Below are 21,730 nucleotides of genomic sequence, written 5' to 3'. Positions count from 1 at the left end.
ACGCTGGCTTTGAAAGAGCTATCCAATTGGTCAAACTCTCCTGCTCTTTCCAGATAGCCTTGCAAACTTTTCAAGTATTTATTCAACTTATTTTTGAAACTTATTATTGAATCGGCTTTCATCACACTTTCAAGCAGTGCATTCCAGGTCACTACGTAGTATGTAAAACATTATTTCTTCAGGCCGCCTCTTGCTCAGCTTAAGATAATTGGCAGAATACTCAATCTGACACACAATTTTGACATTACAAAAAGTGTTTATTTTATTTCAGCAAAACTTTTTTTTAAAAGAACTCTTGCATAAATATGAAAGGCCTGGAAACAGGCAATCAACTCCAATGACAATTGAATGATAAGTATATTTTAACAAAAATGTCAACCTTAGTCTCCCACCACCAGTGTTCAGTTACATTGATGGGAAAAAGCAGAGGGCAGAACAGTTATGTCTAAAACACTGTACATCCATTAAAATGGATTATATCAACGCAAAGCCTTTGTTCTTTCCCCCCACACACAACCCCAGAAGAATCAACATATCCAGACATTGACTTCCCTAGTGCAAGTTGACTGCCCAAATTATACATTTATGTTCAAATATCATTTTGAAGTCTATTGTGACTGTGCTCAATGTGGATGCTAAAAGGATTTAAAACCCTTGATCTTGCAAGGTACGAGAAAAGGTCACTGCAACTCACTCTCAATACAGTGCTTGGGCTCTAGGTCAGCCAGCAGTAAGATAACTTCATACACCATTTGCCTCTTACACTCAACTCATTCAGGTGTGATTCCCTGAGATGTGGTCTCAAGTGATGTTTCACTCAGGCATACACATGCACTTGTGGGAGCTAGTCTCTAGGTTCCTGGCATTCCTTGCAATTGATCATATCAGCAGAGTAATTTTCGATTTGGATAGTGATGGAGTGGAAGTCAAACTTGTTCTGGAGCCTGTGATTAGCTTCAGCCAATATATCCTGAGCGCTCGCATTATCATCTGCAAGAAACACAGCCAGTAAATCATACAAATCTCAAAAACTAGCAAACAGGAACAGAAGAAATTGAAAAGACAAATGAAATCTTGGGCCTTTATCTCAAGCGGGTGTTAGAATATAAAATGGTTGGAAATTATAATACAGTTATATAAAGCTCTGGTTTGAACACATCAACATTATTACGTTCAGTTCTGGGCGTCAGAGCTCAGGATGAACGTATGGAGTGCTGTGCAAATTCACCAGAATGCTAGGTTTATATTCCCATCAGTATGGAAGACTAAAGGATGATTAAGATATTTAAGATGATTAAAAAGGAACTGATGGTTTTCCTCTATCTACCCTATTTCCTCTGGTGAGGGAGCCCAAAACAAGGCTCAGGTGTGATATTAGGAAGCAATAGGAATAATGGAAATCTGTAACTCTCTGCCCAAAAAGCATCAAGGCTAAGGGTCAAATGAAAATTCAAAACCATGTGATAGAATTTTGTTACACAAGGGTATTAAACAGTTACAGAACCAAGGTGGATAAACAGAATTAAGATACAGATTAGCTTTGATCGAATTGAATGGCAGAACAGGCTAGAGAGACTGAAAGGTCTCCTCCTGTTCCTATATTCCTAGATTACAACTCAAGCCTATACTAGCAATAAATAAATAAGTGTAAATTCACTCAAGAGCTAGAGGTCTCAATCACCTCATTGTGTTGGTTACATGGGACCCACATTATACACCTGAAAGATGTCTTTTGTCAAGATTTTTCAGCATGCAGACATTTTTCACAATCAGTATCCTTTAATACAAGGTATTATTGTGAGACACTCTCCCTCCAAAAACTTACTAAATTATTGGGATATTTCTGATCTCTAGCAGTATCTGTGGGTTGAAGGTGTAATCTTACGATCATTAATCATTAAAGCTCTATTCAGACCATCTCAATGCCTGGCCTATGACACTGTGTATATGTCTCTTCCTCCATTTATAGAATGACAGGCCCACAATTTAAAACAGAGGTGACAATTTTTTTCTAACCAAGACTACATCATCATGGTAGCATGGTGAGATGAAAGCCTGCATTAGGTGCTCAGCAGCACCATCAGCTGGCAGGTACAATGCTGTACAGCAGTCATTTGTGGCCTGAGCACAACCAAAGCTGTAACTTTCAATTAACACTGCCCTGACCATTATCGTTTAAAACTGAATGGAATTAAACAAGAATTAGCAAAAACTGTATATTTTTTTTAAAATTTTCTTCCCCATCTACAATTGCACAGGAGGGAAAAATTGGCTTATTTATGTCTAGGTTCTGCACCTCACTACTCCAGTAATACAGGGACAGGAGCAAGATCACCTACTCTCCAGGATTGCCCTGGAGACTCCAAGAATTAAGAATTAAATCTCCAGGGCATTATTGTGAATTCAAGAGAAAAACCATAGGGCCAGTAAAATGTTTTTCAACAGAAGTAACTCAAAGAATTTATTAGTTATAAAAATATCAGACTTGGGAAAAGAATGGTTTGACTGACAGGAATCATCCAACCAGGTAACGAAGAGTCTGCTCATTCTCTAATTGGTTGTGGGAAGCTTGAACACCATGAGGATAGACATTAAGATAAAAAGCAAAATACTACAGATGTTGGAAATCTGAAATTAAAAACAAAATGCAGGAAAAACTCAGCAGGTCTGGCAGCATCTGTGGAGAGAGAAACAGAGTTAGCGTTTCGAGTACATATGACTCTTCTTCAGATCTAAAGAGAAGTAGAAATGTGCTGGATTTTATACTGTTTAAGAGGGGGCGGAGCAGTTGAAGCAAGATAAAAGGTCAGGGATAGGTGGGAGCTAAGGAGAGATTGACAAAGATGTCATGGAAACAGGATGAAGGGAGTGTTAATGATAGTGGTAAGGACTAAAGAAGGTGCTGATAGTGGTAGAATGTTTTAATAGCAGAACGGATGAGCACTCTGTAAAAACACAACATAGAAACAAGTGACAGATGGCCCTGTGGGGTTGGGGGAAAAGGATTAAAATAGTGAATAAATAAAAATGAAAATAAGTGTAGTCAATGTTATGAAGGCAAATATGACAACCATTAGGGTCAGTCCAGAAAAAATTTATTTTTTTTGAATTAAAAAAAGTATGGTCAGGGTTGGGAATTTCCTCTGATTACTACCACTCTGGCAGCGTAACTTTGCTGTAAGCGTGGAACAAACTACATCAGGTGCTTAAACGGAGTATTCAAAGTTAAGCCAGTAGAACAACTGAAAGGAAATTCCCCCTTGGAATATTTTTTTAATGTAGATTGAACAGACACTGTTGTTGAGGGGAGTATGGCGTGGTCAAAGTTTCAACCTTAGGATTCCTTCCCCCTTTAATGAGATTCAACAAAAAAAGGAAAATAATACATTTATATAGGATCTTTCACAATCTCAGAATGTCCCAGAGGGTTTTACAGCTAATGAAGTACTTTGAGGGGTAGTCATCGTTGCAATGCAGAAAATGGAGCAACCAATTTGTAAACAGCAAGCTCTCACAACAGCACTTTTGATAATGACTAGATAATCTGTTTTAGGGGTGTTGCTGGAAGGATAAGTATTGGCCCAGCCACCAAAGAGAACCCTTATTCTTTTCTTCAAATAGTGCCTTGAAATCTTTTATGTTCTCACCCAAGAGGAAAGATGGGACCTCAGTTTAACATTCCAGCCAAAAGATGGCAGCAATTGACAGTGCAGCACTCTCTCAGTTCTACACTTGAAATCAACATGAAATATGTGTTCAACTCACAATCATCTCACTCTGGGGGAAGAGTAGGATACCAATGAGTGATGGTAGACATAGCTTCAAAACACAGCTGAACAAACTTACAGCAACCCCTGCCAACAAGAAAACTACACTTGGTACTTACTGATGGCGATATGAACAGACAGCACTGGCTGGTTGATGGTCAGTGCCCAGATGTGGAGGCTGTGCATTGCTTTCACCCCATCAATTAACAGGAGAGTCTCTTTAACCTGATTAAAATCCATTCCTTTTGGAGTTCCTGGATCAAAGCACAGAACTGAGCTTCAGTGGGAATAACGCTTGCAAATGAACATATTCCTTCAGTGCCCTTATTTTTGAGCCTTATTGTTTCACGTAATCACAAATGAAAATCCCCACATCTCCTGCTTTTTTGTGGCTGTCTTGGCTCCAACTTTTGTGCCAAACACTTCTTAGCATTTTTGATCCAAATTCCACCAAGACCCAAACCCTGGTCTCTTATCTGGAGAGGCTGTAAAACTTCTCCCTACATTTAGATTACAAGGAAAGAGAAGCATCCCCCTAACAGGGGATCCTTAGTCTCTAACATCCCTCTTACTTGCCCCCATCCTTCTTATAACTCTTCAAAATCAATGCTAATATGATCCAATGTTCCTTCTAACGACTTTTTGCTGCGCACAATAACTTGTTTCACTGTGCGGTCCCATTAAGATTGACAGGCAGCTGCACATGTGTGCATCTTAAAGAGGATATTGCTTGTGAGAGGCCTGCTTGTTCCCTGCACAGCATATTCCCAATCGCTGCACAGCCACACACCCACGTAACTTAGGCAGAACATTGCTATGTTTCCTCCACTGGTATAAATACCCCTTCCTAGTTGCTGTTCCACCTCCCTGCATTGAAATCAAAAACTTACTACGTTATCTCCTACAAAAAAACTGATTTCTTTCCTCAACTATCACCTCCAATTTACCATCGCTGAATCCCCCATTATCAACATCTTGGGGATTACCATTGACCAGAAACTGAACTGGACTAGCCATATAAATACTGTGGCTACAAGAGCAAGTCAGAGGCTAGGAATCCTGTGGAATCCTCCTGACTGCTTAAAGCCTGTTCACCATCTGCAAGGCACAAGTCAGGACTGTGATGGAATACTCTCCATAATGCTTATGGAGCATTGCCTGGATGAGTGCAGCTCCAACAACACTCAAGAAACTTGACCCCATCCAGGACAAAGCAACATGCTTGATTGGCTCCCCATCCATCACCTTCAACATACACTCTCCACCATTTTCACACAGTAGCAGCAGTATTTACCATCTACAAGATGCATTGCAGCAACTCACCAAGGCTCCATCGACAGCACCTTCCAAACCCATAACCTCTACCACCTAGAAGGGCAGCAGATGCATGGGAACACCACCACCTGTATATTCCCCTCCAAGCCACTTACCAATCACACCTTTCCCAATCCATTGGCTTTAAAAAGCCAAGCATGATCATTCTCCATTTACTTCATTTTCTCCCCTACTCTCTCTACCCTTCATGATATCCTGCACCTTCATTTTTACCTGCCAGTCAAAAATTTTAAATGTTAAATCTCTAGACTTGCCTTCCATTAATACGCAGAGAACGTCCCTTAAGATGGATACGGTGGTCCCCAGAACTAGCACAGAGAAGAGGAAGGTGCAGATTGGATCCACCATTTTATATTCAGGCTAAACACAAAATTAAAAGCAAATTATTAAAATACCTTGAGCAAGTATTTAAATCATCTGACACACTGGAGATTAGAAAGAAATGGTTAGTTGTATGTTCAGGGGCCTCTGATCTCTTGGCTCTTGTGCCAAACAGGTCCTGGGAATTTTATCAATCCAGGTACAGTGCTGGACATTTAACCATGAGAAGAAAGCTACATACATTAAGAGCAAATTCACAGTTTAGTGTAGTACATCTCCAAATTCCTTCACCATACCATTGCCAGCTATGCTAAGCTCTGAAATCCGCCCCCCCCCCACCCCCCCCCCCCGCCAAAACTCTTGTCTCCCTCTCCTTCTATAAAATCTACCTCTTTGACCAAGCTTTTAATCAGTGTCAAATTCTGCTTGATAATTGCTCCTGAAGTACCTTGGGACATTTCACTAGGATTCCCCTAGACTATGGATGCAAACCTTCAAGAATTATCTGGGAGTCTCCAAGAATTAAAAGTTAGTTTCCTCAACAACGCTATGAGCAATCTGGGAGAAAAAGCACAGAGGCATGAATTTTAAAAAAGTGTTTATTTTCCCCCTTTTTTAATGCTTTCATTTATTAGTTCTAACTTATTGAAGATTGTTTTAAAAAAGGCTATTTGACTAAGTGAAGCAATTAGGGGCAGGAGATCATGTTACAAGACCTCCTGGAGTGCACTCAGCCAGAGTTGGGAACCCCACCCCAAATTCCCCTTTGCAAAGTACCTGTACTCCCTTTAAAAGATATGTCACTGAAACACTGTTCATTTACCTTAAAATAGATGGCAAAAGCAGCAATCAGGACACCGATGCTTTGCAACAGGTCTCCCACGACATGGATGAAGGCAGCTCGTACACTGGGGTTCACGCTGCCATTAAACCTTGACCCATGGTTGTTGGACTCGATGTCATGTGATCTGACCTCTCCTGTACTGCCATGGCTGTGGTTGTGACCAGACTGATGAAGGATGATGCCCATTCTGTGGGTGGAAGTGGTGAATAGGAACAGGCAAAGGAAGAAATTGGTATGGAGTGTATAGCAAAGTCTTAAGCTTTCAATACGCACATATTATGCTGGTTGATGGCTAAGCCTTTATATCTACACTGCCAAATGTGGTAGAGTTCCATGGATGGGGAAAGACTCAGGGTTTGTTTATGTTCTAACTTTGCCAATCTTTTACCTGAAAGAGTAAAAGTACCATAATTGGCTTCAATGCTACTGGAATAGGATGAAAAGATTGCAAAAAAGTCAGGTATAGTTTCCAATCCTGATTGGCACCTAGTGATCCCTTGTGATCTTGACTGCAAACAAAGTACACAGAATTTTAAAAATATTTATTCATTCACTGGATGTGAATAGTGCTGACAAGGCCAGCATTCATTGCTCATTCCTAATTGCCCTTAAGGTAGTGATGCAGTGCCACCTTCTTGAACCACTGCAGTTTGCCTGGTGAAAGTACTCCCAGAATGCTGTTAGGAAGTGAGCTCCAGAGCTTTGACCCAGCGACTGTGAAGGAATAGCGATATAGTTCCAAGTGTAGCTTGGAGGGGAACTGGCAGGTCATGATGTTTCCATGTGCCTGCTCTCCTTGTCATGGGTTTGGGAGGGGCTGTTGAAGAAACCTTGTTGAGTTTTCATGTACACACTGCACCAATGGTGGAGTAAGTGAATAGTTAAAGCGATGGTTGGGAGAAGACCAGGCTCAGCTGTGATGTCCCAGCCTTGTGGTGTAACTCTCTCCTACCCCACCACCTGCCAATGCTTGCACCTCGACTTCTGCATGAAGGATGGCTAATTGGGGAAGGTGGCAGAAGGCTGGCAGTATTCATGGAACTGTACTCCAATAATAACCAGCGCATTCAGGAAAGGAATGGCCAGCAGCAAGTTGGAGCAGGAGAATGGATTGATGACAGTCACTCCTTACAACACCAAATGTTAAAATTAATAAATGAGAGCATGTTCAGCTACATTACTCCTCAACTCCCTTACCTCATCCCTTATGGGTCAAGGATTTCCTGCAATGGAAAAGACCATAGGTCTGACAGAAGGTCACCGTGACTTGGGCAGTTACCAAGAAGCATGTTAACAGTTACCCCATCTGCTCCTCTCTCCGACAAGGAAGGGTTTTGCCTTTTTATATTTAAGCCACCACATAACAGTGCAATGGAGATCAGGAACTTAGTGGGATCATCAAGTGGGAGAGGCAAAATTAAACCAATGTCACATGGTTTCCCCCAATATTATCCAGCCATTTAGTTCAATAGCTTCAAGTATGTTTGGCTGGGGAGGTAGGATGCTGAAGGGCTTGAGTGCAGTCTATCATGTCTGGCTCTTCTGTAGACTCATTGATAGAGATTGATTGTTACGATTAATCAACAACTCCAATGTCATTTTATCATGCGACTATTGGAATGATAGAAGACTCACTCAATGTCTTTGAGTGTCTTTGTTGTCTATGTTTGCAAGGCTATTAGTTCACACTTCTGAGAGATTACTGCTAATAAGATAATCATAAGGTCACAAGTGCTGGACTGTGCCTAAAGATGATCTCAACTTCAGTGACAATAGGGATGATGAAATTGCTCAACACCCTAGAACTCAGCATACTGCCAAAATTATCAGCCAGGATTCTTGCTTCTAACCTCTATCCAGTAACTCCTTTAGAAGGCACAAATCTTTCTTGGCAGATGAAAAACAGATTGGGCTAGGCAGTGATACCTCCATGAAGCAAAAAGTCAGAAAGTGTTCACTAGGCTCTGACAGGAAGAGTGGACACTCGAGCAAGTTATCGAATGGTGGCTGGTGTTCAGTGAAACTATACCCCAGCAAGAGTCAGCACCCTCATGTCTGGAATGGAGAAAGCTCAAATTTAAAAAGTAACAAAACGTCACTTACACAATATTGACCGCAACAGCACATCCCGAGGTGATCAGCATGGCACTGCCCTTAATTTCATACTGCCCAGAAATGAGTCGCTCAATCGCCAAATACACAAGCACACCTGTCACCACCCAGATGGACAGCACAGAGATCAGGGCTCCTAGAATTTCTTCGGGACATCAGAGGAAGGAAGAAGAGAATTCATTTGTACAAAATAATTTGGGGAGTTCTTTCCATGTTCTATGCATGGGTAAATCTGAATTTACAATACCTTCAGATAACAATTCCCCTCCCCACTTACTATAATGCAAGAGGTTACAATTATCTCAGATTTGACCAGATCTATGCTGTAACTTGACTGAATTTAATGTACTGGTATGCCTTGAGAAATGAGGGCCATGTTTCTGAGATAACTTAAGAACATATGAACACGGAGCATGATTAGGCAATTCGGCCCCTCGAGCCTGCTCCGCCATTTAATAAGATCATGGCTGATCTGATAGTTACCTCAAATCTGCATCCTGCTTATACCAATAACCTATCGCCTCCTTGCTTACCAAGAATCCATCCAACTCTGATTTAAAAATATTCAAATACTCTGATTCCACCAACTTTTCAGGAAGAGTTCCAAACACAAGATCCTCAGGAAAATTTCTTCTCATCTCCATTTCAAATGAGTGACCTCTTATTTTTAAACTGTGACCCCTAGTTCTAGATTCTCCTACAAGTGGAAACATCCTCTCCACATCCACCCTGTCAAGACATCACAGGATCTTATGTGTTTCAATCAGGTCGCCTCTTACTTTAAGCTTCAGCGGATACAAGCCTAGCCTGTGCAACCTTTCCTCATAAGGCTTTCCTGCCTATTCCAGGTACTAATCTGGTAAAACTTCATTGAACTGCTTCCAACGCATTTACATCCATCCTTAAATACGGTAACCAATGCTGTACACAGTACACCAGATTTGGTCTCACTAGTGCTCTGTATAACTGAAGCATGAACTCCCTACTTTTGTATTCAATCCCCCTCGTAATATATGATGACATTCTATTAGCTTTTTGAACTACTCGCTGTACTTGCATACTAGCCTTTCGCAATTCATGTAATAAGACACCCAGAGCCCTCTGCATTTCAGAGCTCAGCAATCTCTCACCATTTAGATAATATGCTTCTCTTTTATTCTTCTTGCCAAAATGGACAATTTCATATTCTCCCACACTATACTCCATTTTCCAGATCTTCGCCCACTCGCTTAACCTATCTATATCTTTTTGTAGCCTCATGTCCTCTTCACAACTTACTTGCCTACCTATCTTTGTGTCATCAGCAAATTTGGCAACCATCACTTCATCCAAATCATTCACATAAATTGTAAATATTTGAGGTCCCAGCACTGATCCCTGTGGCACACCACTCATTACATCTTGCCAACCCGAAAAGACCCATTTATGCCTACTTTCTGTTTCCTGTTAGTTAGCCAACCTTCTGTCCATGCCAATGTGTTAACCCCCTACACCATGATCTTCTATTTTCCACAACAACCTTTGATATGGCACTTTATCAAATGCCTTCTGGAAATCTAAGTACAGTACTCAAAAAAAACAATTCAAGAGGCTCGACACCATCCAGGACAAAGCAGCCCACTTGATTGGCATTCCATCCACTGCCAACAAACAGTAGCAGCAGTCTGTACCAATACCAAGATGCATTGCGGAAACTCACCCCAAGGCTCCTTAGGCAACACCTTCCAAACCTACGGCCACTACCATCTAGAAAAGGACAAGGGCAGCAGGCACATGAGAACACCGCCACTTGGAAGTTCCCCTCCAAACCATTCACCATCCTGACTTGGAAATATATCGCCATTCCTTCACTGTCACTGGGTCAAAATCCTGGTACTCCCTCCCCAGCAACTTTGTGGGTGCACCTACACCACATTGACTGCAGCAGTTCAAGGCAGCAGCTCAAGGCAGCAGCTCACCACCATCTTCTCAAGGGCAATTAGAAATGGGCAATAAATGCTGGCCTAGCCAGCAACACCCACACCCCATAAAAATGAATTAAAAAAATAGCATCTAACCGGTTCCCCTTTATCCATAGCACAGATTACTTCCTCAAAGAACTCCAATTAGTTGGTTAGGCATGATTTCCCTTTTACAAAACCATGTTGATTCCGCCTGATTACCTTGAACTTATCCAAGTGCCCTGCTATAGCATCTTTAATAATAGCTTCTAACATTTTCCCTATGACCAATGTTAAGCTAACTGACCTGTAGTTTCCTGCTTTCTGTTTCCTCCACTTTTTGAATAATGGAGTTACATTTGCTATCTTCCAATCTAATGGGACCTTGCCCGAATCTAGGGAGTTTTGGAAAATTAAAACCAATGCATCAACTATCTTACTAGCCACTTCTTTTAAGATCCCAGGATGAATCCATCAGGACCCAGGCACTTGTCAGCCTGCAGCTCTAACAATTTACTCAGTATCACTTCTCTGGTGATTTTAATTTTCCTGAGTCCCTCCCTCCCTTCCATTTCCTGATTTATAGCTGCTTCTGGGATGTTACACGTATCCTCTATAGTGAAGAATGATGCAAAATATCTGTAAGATCGGATTGCTGTGGTTTCAAGGTATTCTTCCCAACCTAAACACTGTTACTTGAGTGATCTAAGTTTTCAAACTGCCTAAGCAATTGCCATTGTCTGTGGGAAGCTACAAAGTCAAACTGTCTGTAACTGGACAATGATTTCAGACTAGAAAACCACAAGGCTACAGTTAGTATGTTTGCATCTCAGGGAGCAGGAGTGGACTTGGAGATAACCTTCAAGCTATTACAAAACAAGGAACTTCTGCAGTCCCCGCGGAAATGGCGTCAGGGGCTCACTAACTACATATAAGGAGAAGAGATACCAATGAAGGACTATTAACAATGTCTTGGGACATTTACGTATTGGGAGGGTGGACAAATTTTCATGTATAAAAATAGCAGTCCGTAGGCACTGCTATTAGGGCTGGTACAGTAAATCAGGTGACATGATCAGAGAAAGAACCATCCATTAGTCACTGCTAAATGGATCACTTGCAGATGCTTATTTGTTTGTAGTCATTATTGATTTTAAGTAATGGAATGGTTATGGAAATCTTTGTCCCAATTTGTCTATACCATCATGGATCTGAACTTTTAATTACTGTTAGACTGAGATAAAAGTAGTTATGAGTCTTATAAGTTTTTTTTTATAAGTGGTAACAATAAAGAAATCTTTAAGATTATGAAAGGGTTCGATAGAGAAGATATTTCCACTTTTGGGGAAGACCAAAACTATCAGCCAGAAATAGAAGAAACTGACCAATAAATCCAGTTGGGAATTCAGGGGAAACCACTTTACTCAAAGAGTGGATATAATGTAGAGCTCATTACCACAAGGAGTAATTGAAGATAATAGCACAGATGCATTTAAGGGAAAAATTATGCTAAGAGGGGTGGGAGGAGGCTTAACATGGACCAATTGGCCTTTTTCTGTGCCTCACCAAGTGTTCATTCCTCAGCTAAGTGACTGGAAAATAAGTTTTTGAACAATGGAATAGGAAGAGGAGCAGGCCATTCAAACCCTCATGCCAGCTTAGCCATTCAATTGGATGAAGGTTGATCTGCACCTCAAGCTCCCATTTTCCCACATTTACTCCATATTCCTTGATACTTCTTACCAAACATCCAAGTGCTTTCCAACAGGAAAGCACTAGAGAGCAAAAGAAAATCTTACTGACTTTTCCACCTCCCAATCCAAACACTGAAGCAAATCACAGGACAACTGCTTACACAGCTGAGAACACCTGATGCATTTATCAAGCAAGGCATCAGCTAGGCTGAAATCTTGGATATTCCTGTGAAACATAATTATCTAGTAATTAATGCAACAACTAGTCACCATCCCTTCAGTATTTCAAAAACATGGGTAAACATGCAATTTGGCTCAAGTCCCCAATCCCACTAAGCAACTCCCTATTCTAAGAAAAAGGGAATATCTAAAAACAGCACACTGGAGCAGAAAATCACATCGCTACAGGAAACACATCCACAAAGGGGCCCACGGTCAGGGCATTGTTTTTTTTTTTATTCATTCATAGGATGTGGGCATCACTGGTTGGCAAGCATTTATTGGCCCATCACTAACTGTCCTTGAATAGGTGGTGGTGAGCTGCCTTCTTGAACTGCTGCAGTCTCTGCGGTGTAGGTGCTGTTAGGGTGGGAGGTCCAGGATTTTGACCCAGCAACAGTGAAGGAATGGCAATATATTTCCAAGTCAGGACAGTGAGTGGCTGGGAGGGAAACTTCCAGGTGGTGCTGTTCCCATCTATCTGCTGCCACTCTCCTTCTAGATGGTAGTGGCCATGGGTTTGGAAGGTGCTGCCTAAGGAGCCTTGGTGAATTCCTGCAGTGCATCTTGTAGATGGTACACACTGCTGCCACAGTTCATCGGTGGTAGAGTAAGTGAATGTTTGTGGATGTGGTGCCAATCAAACGGGCTGCTTTGTCCTGGATGGTGTCAAGCTCCTTGAGGGTTGTTGGAGCTGCGCTCATCCAGGCAAGTGGGGGGTATTCCATCACACTCCTGATGTGTGCCTTGTAGATGGTGGACAGGTTTTGGGGAGTCAGGAGGTGAGTTACTTGCCGCAGGATTCCTAGCATCTGACCTGCTCTTGTAGCCATGGTATTTATATAGCTAGTCCAGTTCAGTCTCTGGTTAATGGTAACTTCCAGGATGTTGATAGTGGGCGATTTGGTGATGGTAATGCCATTGAATGTCAAGGAGCGATGGTTAGATTCTCTCTTGTTGGAGATGGTCATTGCCTAGCACTTGTGTGGCACGAATGTTACTTGCCACTTGTCCAGGTCTTGCTGCATTTGGGCATGGACTTCTTCAGTATCTGAGGAGTCATGAATGGTGCTAAGCATGTTGCAAACATCTCCACTTCTGACGTTATGATGGAAGGAAGGTCATGAAGAAGCAGCTTAAGATGGTTGGGCAGAGGACATCTTCAGCTGTGGGGTCAGGACAAGTCAAATGGAATCCACAGTTCTCCCCATGAGAGGGAGGCAAAAGGATCTATGATGGCAGGTGAGGTACTCAAGCTGCTCCCAGACTATAAACAAAAAAGGCACATGCAATTGCCAGGACTAACAGGATGGAGGCACTGAAACCACAATACTAACTTCACAAGTACAAGTAGCACTTTAAGCCTTTGGGAGCAAAATTGGCCTTGACCATCAAAGTCAGCAGGAAAACTAAAAATAAGGAAAAATAATTAAGAAAAAAATAATCAGGCGGGGTGTAAAACAGATGGAAATTCACCATTGCCCATAACCAATAACACCATCTCTATCACCACAATTTCAACCCATTTAGGATTCACCATTAACAGCTTCTCTCTATCCATCTTCTGTTTCTTTACCTATCCCATGACCATTACCTTTTGCTTTGCACCATCAACCCTTTTGTCATTTAATCTCTCCTGCCTATCGCAAACCTTTCTTTCCTACCCTCTTCCCTGTCACATTGCCCTGCCTCTGCGCTGACTTAAAACTGGTTACATCTCTAACAACTTCCAGTTCTGACAAGAAATCATCAACCTGGAACATTGTTTCTCTCTCTTCACAGGTGATGCCTGACCTGTTAAATGTTCCCTGCATTTACAGCATCTACAATATTTTGCTTTTGAATTAATGCCAGTCACTTTGATGAGATGTCTCTCACCACATCTAAATACAAATGCCACATCTGGTTTCACCTGAACGATACCAGCCAAAGTTCATGGTTTTAGTTGCAGGCCGAGAAGAAATCCACAGTGAGAACAAGCTGACAAGCATGGTGGCAAAATCAGTCAAGAGATGAGCAGCATCAGTCATTATAGCCAGACTCTGGGCCAAGTATCCCCCTGAAAAAGGACAACGAATGGTTGTCAAGGATCAGCACATGGAGTTTCAACATCCTCACTAATTATTACAAAATTCCTTGTATATGAGACAATAGATTTCTACAATATCACTGCACCATTTTAATTTTCTACCCATCTCTCCTAAAGATGGTTCCTCTTTCTGGCTCAGTTCTGGCACCAACTGTCCTCCAAGTAACCATTCTGTAGTATTAGGGCATTCGGGACTGTAAAGGTTAGTGTGGGATTGGGGAAACAGTACTGCCCACATTATGATGTGGAGTCTCACATGGGCGTAGTAGTGAGTCTGGTAGAAGTCAGCATGAAGATAGCACCTAGTCAGTACTGTATCCTGTGTATATGTATGTAGTTAGGTGTTAGTAATAAATAGTTACTGTTGAACCATTCAAGCCTCTAGACCTCCTCATGAGAGGACATGCAACCTTAGAACATGGTGGCAGTAGGTGAAGGACCCCTAAGAATGAGGAAGCAAAGAAACTGCAGTCTGACCTGAGAGAGATGTGCCTAACTTGAAGATCTCAGATATGCTGCTGGAGATCGCCTAAAGAGCTCCATTAAAGGTGTAGAGGCTGAAGAAAGCTCCACCTTGCAGTATAAAAGAACTCCACCAGATCACTTGGTGGTCCATTTTAAGACCCAATTGAAAGAAGAGTCAAAAGAACCTAGCCAGATCGCAAAAGGATGAGTAAACTCCCAAAAAAACCTGAAATAAGCTTTTAAATTCAGCACAATAAATCAGGCAGCACTGGCAGACCGGTTATTTTAATGAGCATGGTTTGAAGAATGCTGCAGCTCAGGTCCAGAGTCGGCATCATAACACATGGCGCCCACGTGCAAATGAAAAATAAAATTTTAACGGAGAAGTCAGAGCAAAAAAGAAAGGCTTCAAATCGATTCTGCAAGCTCAGGAAAGCAACTAGCTGGCCAAAACGATTCGTTCAAAAGATTTTCTGCAGAATTGCTGAAGTTTAAAGCGGCTCTATAACCGCAACTGGAGTCCACCAAATCCTGACAGGCACAGGAAGAAAAAAAATTACCACACTGCCATTTGAGAAAAATGAAAGGGATACTTCTCTGTGCTGAAAACTGCCATGGATGGTAAATCAACACTGCCAGATTGTCATGAAGCTATTAATATATATACTATTACTGGAAACTTTTCTTTTAAAATAGAGGTTTAGTTTGTGGGTGCTTAATCTAAATTTCTTAATTGGAGTAAAGCCAGCTAGTCTGGGTACTTTGATGTTTACTAGTTTTGAGATGGAAGAGTGCATTTGCACTTTGTTGAATAGAGCATCCAAGAAGGGGAGTGAAATCTGGCTCCTAGCTAGCAGAGACCAAGCAATGTTTATATTACTAATAAAATTGGTACTATGAAAGGGGTTTTATTGTTAGAAGAAGTGGAGTTCAAAGGGGCTGGTAATACAATGAGAATTTACATCCAATGAGATGTGCTGGGTATAACAGGCAGCAGTTTCATGTGTGCAGGGCAGAGGCAACGTAAGATCAAAGCCTGTAAGCCTACGACTGTGTCTGCAAAGGAACCAAAGTGAAAGAAACCTCATTTTGAATTTGTGCCTGGTGTCTGCTTAAAGTCTATGGGTTGCTGTTGCCTTAATGGAGATTAATTTGGGAATTTGTTAAAAGTTATGATAGTAGTAATTTGTAGCCACGTGTATATATTTAACTTGTGTAAATTAATAAATGTCTCATGTATTTTGATGTAAAACCTCTCAAGAACATGTGGTCTGATTCCTAAATTTAGAGCTGCATCTCAAACATACCATTTAAAAACATAGGTTATGACAGTTGTTTAAAGTTTCCTTCTGAGATTTTTAAATAACTCAGCTTTAACAACTGTCATGCCATAACATAGACCATTTAAGGCAGTTGGAAAGAGCCAGACCAGGGCCGTTATGGAGAATATTTTATAAGAAAAAGGATAGCATTAGGATTGACTAAGAAAACAGAGGCTGAACATATTTTCAATCATATCCAGTGGGTCCAATAGTCGCCAACATAATTTCCAGACAAGGAATAAATTAATCTTCCGATAACTTTGCAGAGGTCATGAAGTCCTTTGACACTGACTTTAACCCAAGAAGCAATAGAATTTTGAAGCGAGCAAAATTTATCAAGAGAATCCAAAAGCCCAGGGAACCTGCAGATGTTTTCATTGGCTGAAGGCTGTGACTATGGTGACGTTAAGTCAAAGATCATAAGAGACCGAATTGTAGCGGGAGCAGCTGATGATACTCTTTTGGATCTACTGCAGTGTAAAGAAGATAGGACTTTGGAAAAAGCCAGCCAAATCATCAGGGAATCCGAGGTCTGCCAGCAAAACTGAACCATTTTGCGTGGTGAAGTTAACCCGTGGTACAAAGCAACCCCAAAAATCCAGCTCATAAAGCAACAAAAGGGCAAGGAGACTTCAGAGCAAGGAGAGCAAGACCCAAGCAAAACGCAAGATGGTGGTAGATCATGTCAGCCCAGTGGTGCCAGAAGACCTTACAGGTATGAGCAGTGCCCAACAATCACTGTGCAGTGCTTTCACTGCAATCGCCTGTCGGATCAGGAACTGTGGCTAAAAGAACTCTGGCTACTGATGACAGACACACCACTGTATGGTCCTGGAGGAATCATAGTCATAAGCATGGTTCAAGTGCTGCTGCAGCATGGCAACAAGCAAATAATCAAAATTCTGTATGTCATTTGCAATCAATCCTTTTCTCTCCTGAGTAGAGATGCCGGTGTTACCCTCAATCTCCTCAAAACAGCAGAAGATGTCAAAACAACCACTTGACTGGACTTCAGTTCAGAATTGTCCTCACTCTTTGCAGAGGCAGCTATTCCAGCTCCTTTGCAGACAGCAGAAAATACTCTTCTTTGGTCAGATCAGCCAAACCTCCAGATGAGCACCAATATATTGAAAACAGAAGATACAGAGGAGAAGGGGCAGCAGCAGAAGGTTGAACGCGAACTTCAGAGTCAAACAGCTGCTGTCACAGAACCAGGAAAAACTACAGCAACGAAGCCGGAGCTTCAAACTCACACTACAACATGAAGTCGATCCTGGAAAAGGAGAGAAGTGACCACCAAATCATCAAGACAAAACTCAGGAAGGCACAAGTGCACATGAAGAAACAGAGTGCAGCATTAGCAGTCAAACTGCAGGTTGATGAAGAACATACAAACATAAGGGAGGTAAACCTTCAACTGTCAGGAAGAACATGGTGCACCCCACTGAAAAACAAAACCAGAGTCCACTGAATGAATAGAGCAAACATTCCCCCTGGAAGGAGAGGGGTAAGCCCATAGTACCTGACCAAGGAAGACCAGAAGAAAAATACAACATTAAGAAGTGCAAGAAGTGGACCAGATGCTGACACCCAAGTATTTGAAACACAAAGTACCACAACTTCAACTCCAGACCAAAGCCATCGGCCCAAAGCAGTTAAGACTACTACTTTCTCCAAATTTGAAAAGAATGAGATCTGGAAGAGTGAAAGACTCCAGATCATCTAAATCTGTAAAGTCAGAAACTTTGGGGGTAGAAGAGGTAGCATGTAAATAATATTGTAAATATATTTTGGTAAAGACTTGGGGGGAAGTATAGCATTAGGGTGTTTGGGACTGTAAGGGTAAATGTTGGAGTGAGGAAACAGTACCACCCACAGTATGATGTATAGAGTCACATGAGGGTCATAGAGGTCTGGTAGGAGTTGGCATGAAGATAGTACCTAATCAGGACTGTATCCTGTATATTTGTAAATAGTTATATGTGTTATTAAGAAACAGTTATTATTCAACCATACAAGCCTCTAGACCTTTTCATGAGACACCATACAACCTTACAACACATTCTTCAAGGGTGAAAAAGTTTAAATGGGATAATCAATTCTACTGGATTCTATACTCTCACCTGATGTCTGCACACAAGCACTGTCCAGCAGGTCACCAGGCTGTAATCAGGAGTGGGAACCCTGGATAATTTCTATCATCCTCAGTAAAAGGCAACAAGGTTAGTTGTAATGACCCTCCTAACCATAGACCCAGCTGACTCAGTGCACAAAGTCAAATCTGGGAATTCCCTACTCAAGTTGTTTTTACTCCACTGGATCTACCAGAGGATTTTTTTTTCATGAATAAATCTTGGCTTGGACATATTTCCTTATTGAATCCCAATAAACACCAATTTCAAATCAAACATGGAGTTGAAAGAGTTAACATTGAGTCCTTATGACTCTTGAAGAGTCGTAAGGACTCAAAACTTTAACTCTATTTTTTTCTCTCCACAGATGCTGTTAGACCTGCTGAGTTTTTCCAGCATTTTCAGTTTTTGTTTCAGATTTCCAGCATCTGCAGTATTTTGCTTTTATATTATGGGAGATGAAATGCTGGGATGGTATAACCGCAAAAATGTATTTCCATTCATCTATAGCAATGTACCCACAGCTTAGGGATAACACTCTCACCTGAGTCAGAGGATCTTTTTCCACTCCAGATGTCAGGGCACAAAATGTAGGCAAACGCTCTCAATGTAATACTGAGGGAATGCTGCACTATGGGAGGTGCCATCATTTGGATAAGAAGTTAAGCCAAAGTTAATTACATCAGATGGGTGTAAAAGATCTCACTGTACTATTACAAAAGCAGGGTGATGGCTCTCCTTGCTGTCCTGGTCAATATTCATCTCTCAACCAACATCACTAAAAACATTACCGGGTTGTTATCGCTTTGCTGTTTGTGCATAATCTGTCTGCTGCATTTCCCATATTAAAACAGTGGCTACACTTAAAAAGTACTCGACAGCCTGAGGCTGTGAAATGTGCTATATAAATACAAGTTGTTATTTCCTTCTTTACCTATCACTTCACCAATTATAAAGACCAAGCAGACAGCGGAAGCTAGATACAGCCTCCGACGGGCATTCGCTTTATTCACTTCCTTATGGTCTCCAGATGATTGGTTGGAATGGCAGTGCCGAGGCTCCAGTTGTTCTAGAACAGGGTCTGCACGGGTCAGACTGCCATAAAACTCATTTGGAAAGGTTTTATGATGCTCCAGGAAAGTGCTATAAACAAAAAGAGGAAAACAAAAATGTACCAAAACACAAACAGCAGTAATCATTCAACCCTTCGAAACATCTTTAGCCATTTGTTCCATCTTTTTACTTCCAATTTCCTGCCCTTTCTCCATATTCCCCCAACATCCTTACTTCCCAGTCAGTGTTTATCTCTCTAATACTCTAATTCAATTTGCAAATATGGTTCTCTGGGGCAATGTTTCCAGATTTCACAAATTCACATTTCTTTTTGAAAGGGCTCTATCACCCAGTGTCCAAAATTATCTGCTTGCTGTAGGCCTGGGTCCTATGATGTAAATAGGACCCCAATTGCCAATTTATGTCAGGGTGGTGCATTAGGTTAGAGCTTGCGCAGTGTTCAAGGGCAATAAAACTCAAATCAAATGTCCATTTACTTTTGCAGGGTAACCTACCTTGCTGATGTCACTTCCCCTTCCACTGCGGATGTCCCACAGTTTCCTGGGCAAATTTAAATCAATTATTGGGGCCTCTGCATGGCTAGCCAATCAGCACGCACTGCTGGTTGATCGTCCAAATATCGAGATCAACTCCATCCTTTGTCCTCATGGTGTTGATTGAGGTCGTCTTCAACTCATTCTTCAGATCTCAACATTCGTGAACCTCTCACTTGTGAGCCTTGGCTCAAAGGATAGTACTCTCACCTCTGAGTCAGAAGGTTGTAGGTTCAAGCCTCACTCAAGACTTTAGCACAAAATCCTATGAACACTCCAATGCATTGTCAGAGGTGCCTTTCTTCATTAAACCAAGACACAGTCTGGCTTCTTGGATGGAGGTATAAGAAGTCATTGCTCTAATTTAACCTAGAGCAGAGTAGTTCTTCCTGGCATCCTCAGCAATACTTATCCTTCAATCAATTAAAAAAAGTCTTGCATTTATATAGCGCTTTTCACAACCACTGGAGTCTCAAAGTGCTTTACAGCCAATAAAGTACTTTGAAGTGTAGTCACTGTTGGTAATGTATCAATATCACTGCTGCTGGTGGGAATATTGCTGTGTGTAGATTGTTGTGGTGCAAGAAACATGGCAAAAGTACTTCATTGGCTATAGAGTGCTTTGGACACCTAATTGTCATGCAAGACACTAAATAAATGCAAATCTTTCATTCTTCTAACTCCCTCCTACCAGATGCTAGCTTTTAAAAGCAAAATTTAGTATCACCCCAGCTCTGCTCCCTAGTTTCATCGCCTGTGTTTTTCCCCCATCCTTTTTTGTCAATTTCCTTCTTTCCCCTCCCCAGTTCGGTCCCTCGAGCTTGGGTGAGTGTGCCTCACCCAAGCGAGTCACGTGGGGGTAATAGTGAGTCTTCAGCGGCGCTTCGAAATAAGAAACTATTTGACTGCACGAGGCATCACAAATCTGAATTTGTTCTTGCCCAACATCCATTTACGATACATTCCAATAAGAGTGGCTAGAGAGTAATCAGGAGTTTGAAATTCATCTCCCCAACGTTCTAATCAATTATATTGCCCCGTCACAGCCCCCAATTTCTGACCAGACCAGGGATTGAACACAGGGTTGAATTCTATCATTCACCCAAGCAGCGAAATTTACTTAAAGGATCGGAGGAGTTTTCTAATTTAATCACAAATTTTTAAGAAAGACAAAGGGGCGATGTTGGAAGGCTACTTCGAAAAGTTGTGGACTAGGGGCCCAGGGTATTGGGAGGGAGGGGGCGGGGGGAACGATTGCTTCACGATCTTTCACCACTTACCCAGCGGAGGGACAGCTTTCAAGAACCATCGAGTCCTTCAGAAGCGGCGAAGTCTCGCTCATTTCATCCATCGATTTTCCACTTTAAAAAAAACCTTCAGAGGGAGAAATGTTGGAAGTTGGGGGAAGTTTCGAATCCCTCGTGGGACGGCTCCCAAAACAGGAAATCTCCTTCTCCGTGAGAGCTACTGAGTCCCCTCGTGGAGATAAAACGATCAAGAGACAGGGAGACGTGTGATCTGGGTTTTATCCGTAGTTTAGAACCGTGTGGAAGAATTGAACCCGGCTCTCCCCACATCGTGTGCAATGGTAAACCGTTCGCAAATTGTTTTTGAAACCATTTTAAACCGAAAATGATGGAGGGGAGGGGGGGAGAGCTGTTTAAATACCACAATTAGCCCGAAAATTGGGACCTTGCGGATAATCATGCTCCAAATAAGTTTTTTTTATGTTTTACTAATATGGTGGGTGTGAAATTTAAATTCTGCTCTAAACTTCCCGGGATTGAGGTGCGGGAAGAAAGAGCCAGGTAATAAATACTGTTTCTTGTGCGGGTCACCCGGTCAGTGAAAGTTTCTCAAAACTTATGGCATTTCAGCAACAA

At 41.7% G+C, this 21,730-nt stretch overlaps 1 protein-coding gene across 2 annotated transcripts; it reads right to left on the bottom strand.

Moving 5' to 3' along the window:
- Positions 1–236: 236 nt before the first annotated feature.
- LOC121291599 (zinc transporter 2-like) lies at positions 237–21,493 on the bottom strand. 2 transcript variants are annotated; one of them, XM_041213029.1, is made up of 8 exons: positions 21,128–21,492; positions 19,175–19,383; positions 14,145–14,291; positions 8,371–8,524; positions 6,247–6,454; positions 5,357–5,462; positions 3,887–4,021; positions 237–990 (listed from the first exon to the last, which is right to left on the bottom strand). In XM_041213029.1, the coding sequence occupies exons 1-8, from the start codon at positions 21,196–21,198 to the stop codon at positions 845–847; spliced, it is 1,176 nt and encodes a 391-aa protein (XP_041068963.1). In that variant the 5' UTR covers positions 21,199–21,492; the 3' UTR covers positions 237–844. The 2 variants fall into 2 exon arrangements, with proteins under 2 accessions (XP_041068963.1, XP_041068964.1); XM_041213030.1 differs by lacking the exon at positions 14,145–14,291 and having other exon boundaries at positions 21,128–21,493.
- Between the last annotated feature and the right edge of the window lie 237 nt (positions 21,494–21,730).

This window comes from Carcharodon carcharias, chromosome 19 (assembly GCF_017639515.1).
Source record: "Carcharodon carcharias isolate sCarCar2 chromosome 19, sCarCar2.pri, whole genome shotgun sequence".
NCBI lineage: Eukaryota > Metazoa > Chordata > Chondrichthyes > Lamniformes > Lamnidae > Carcharodon > Carcharodon carcharias.
The sequence above is the reverse complement of the archived record's forward strand: the minus strand, read 5'-3'. Positions and strand labels throughout refer to the sequence as shown.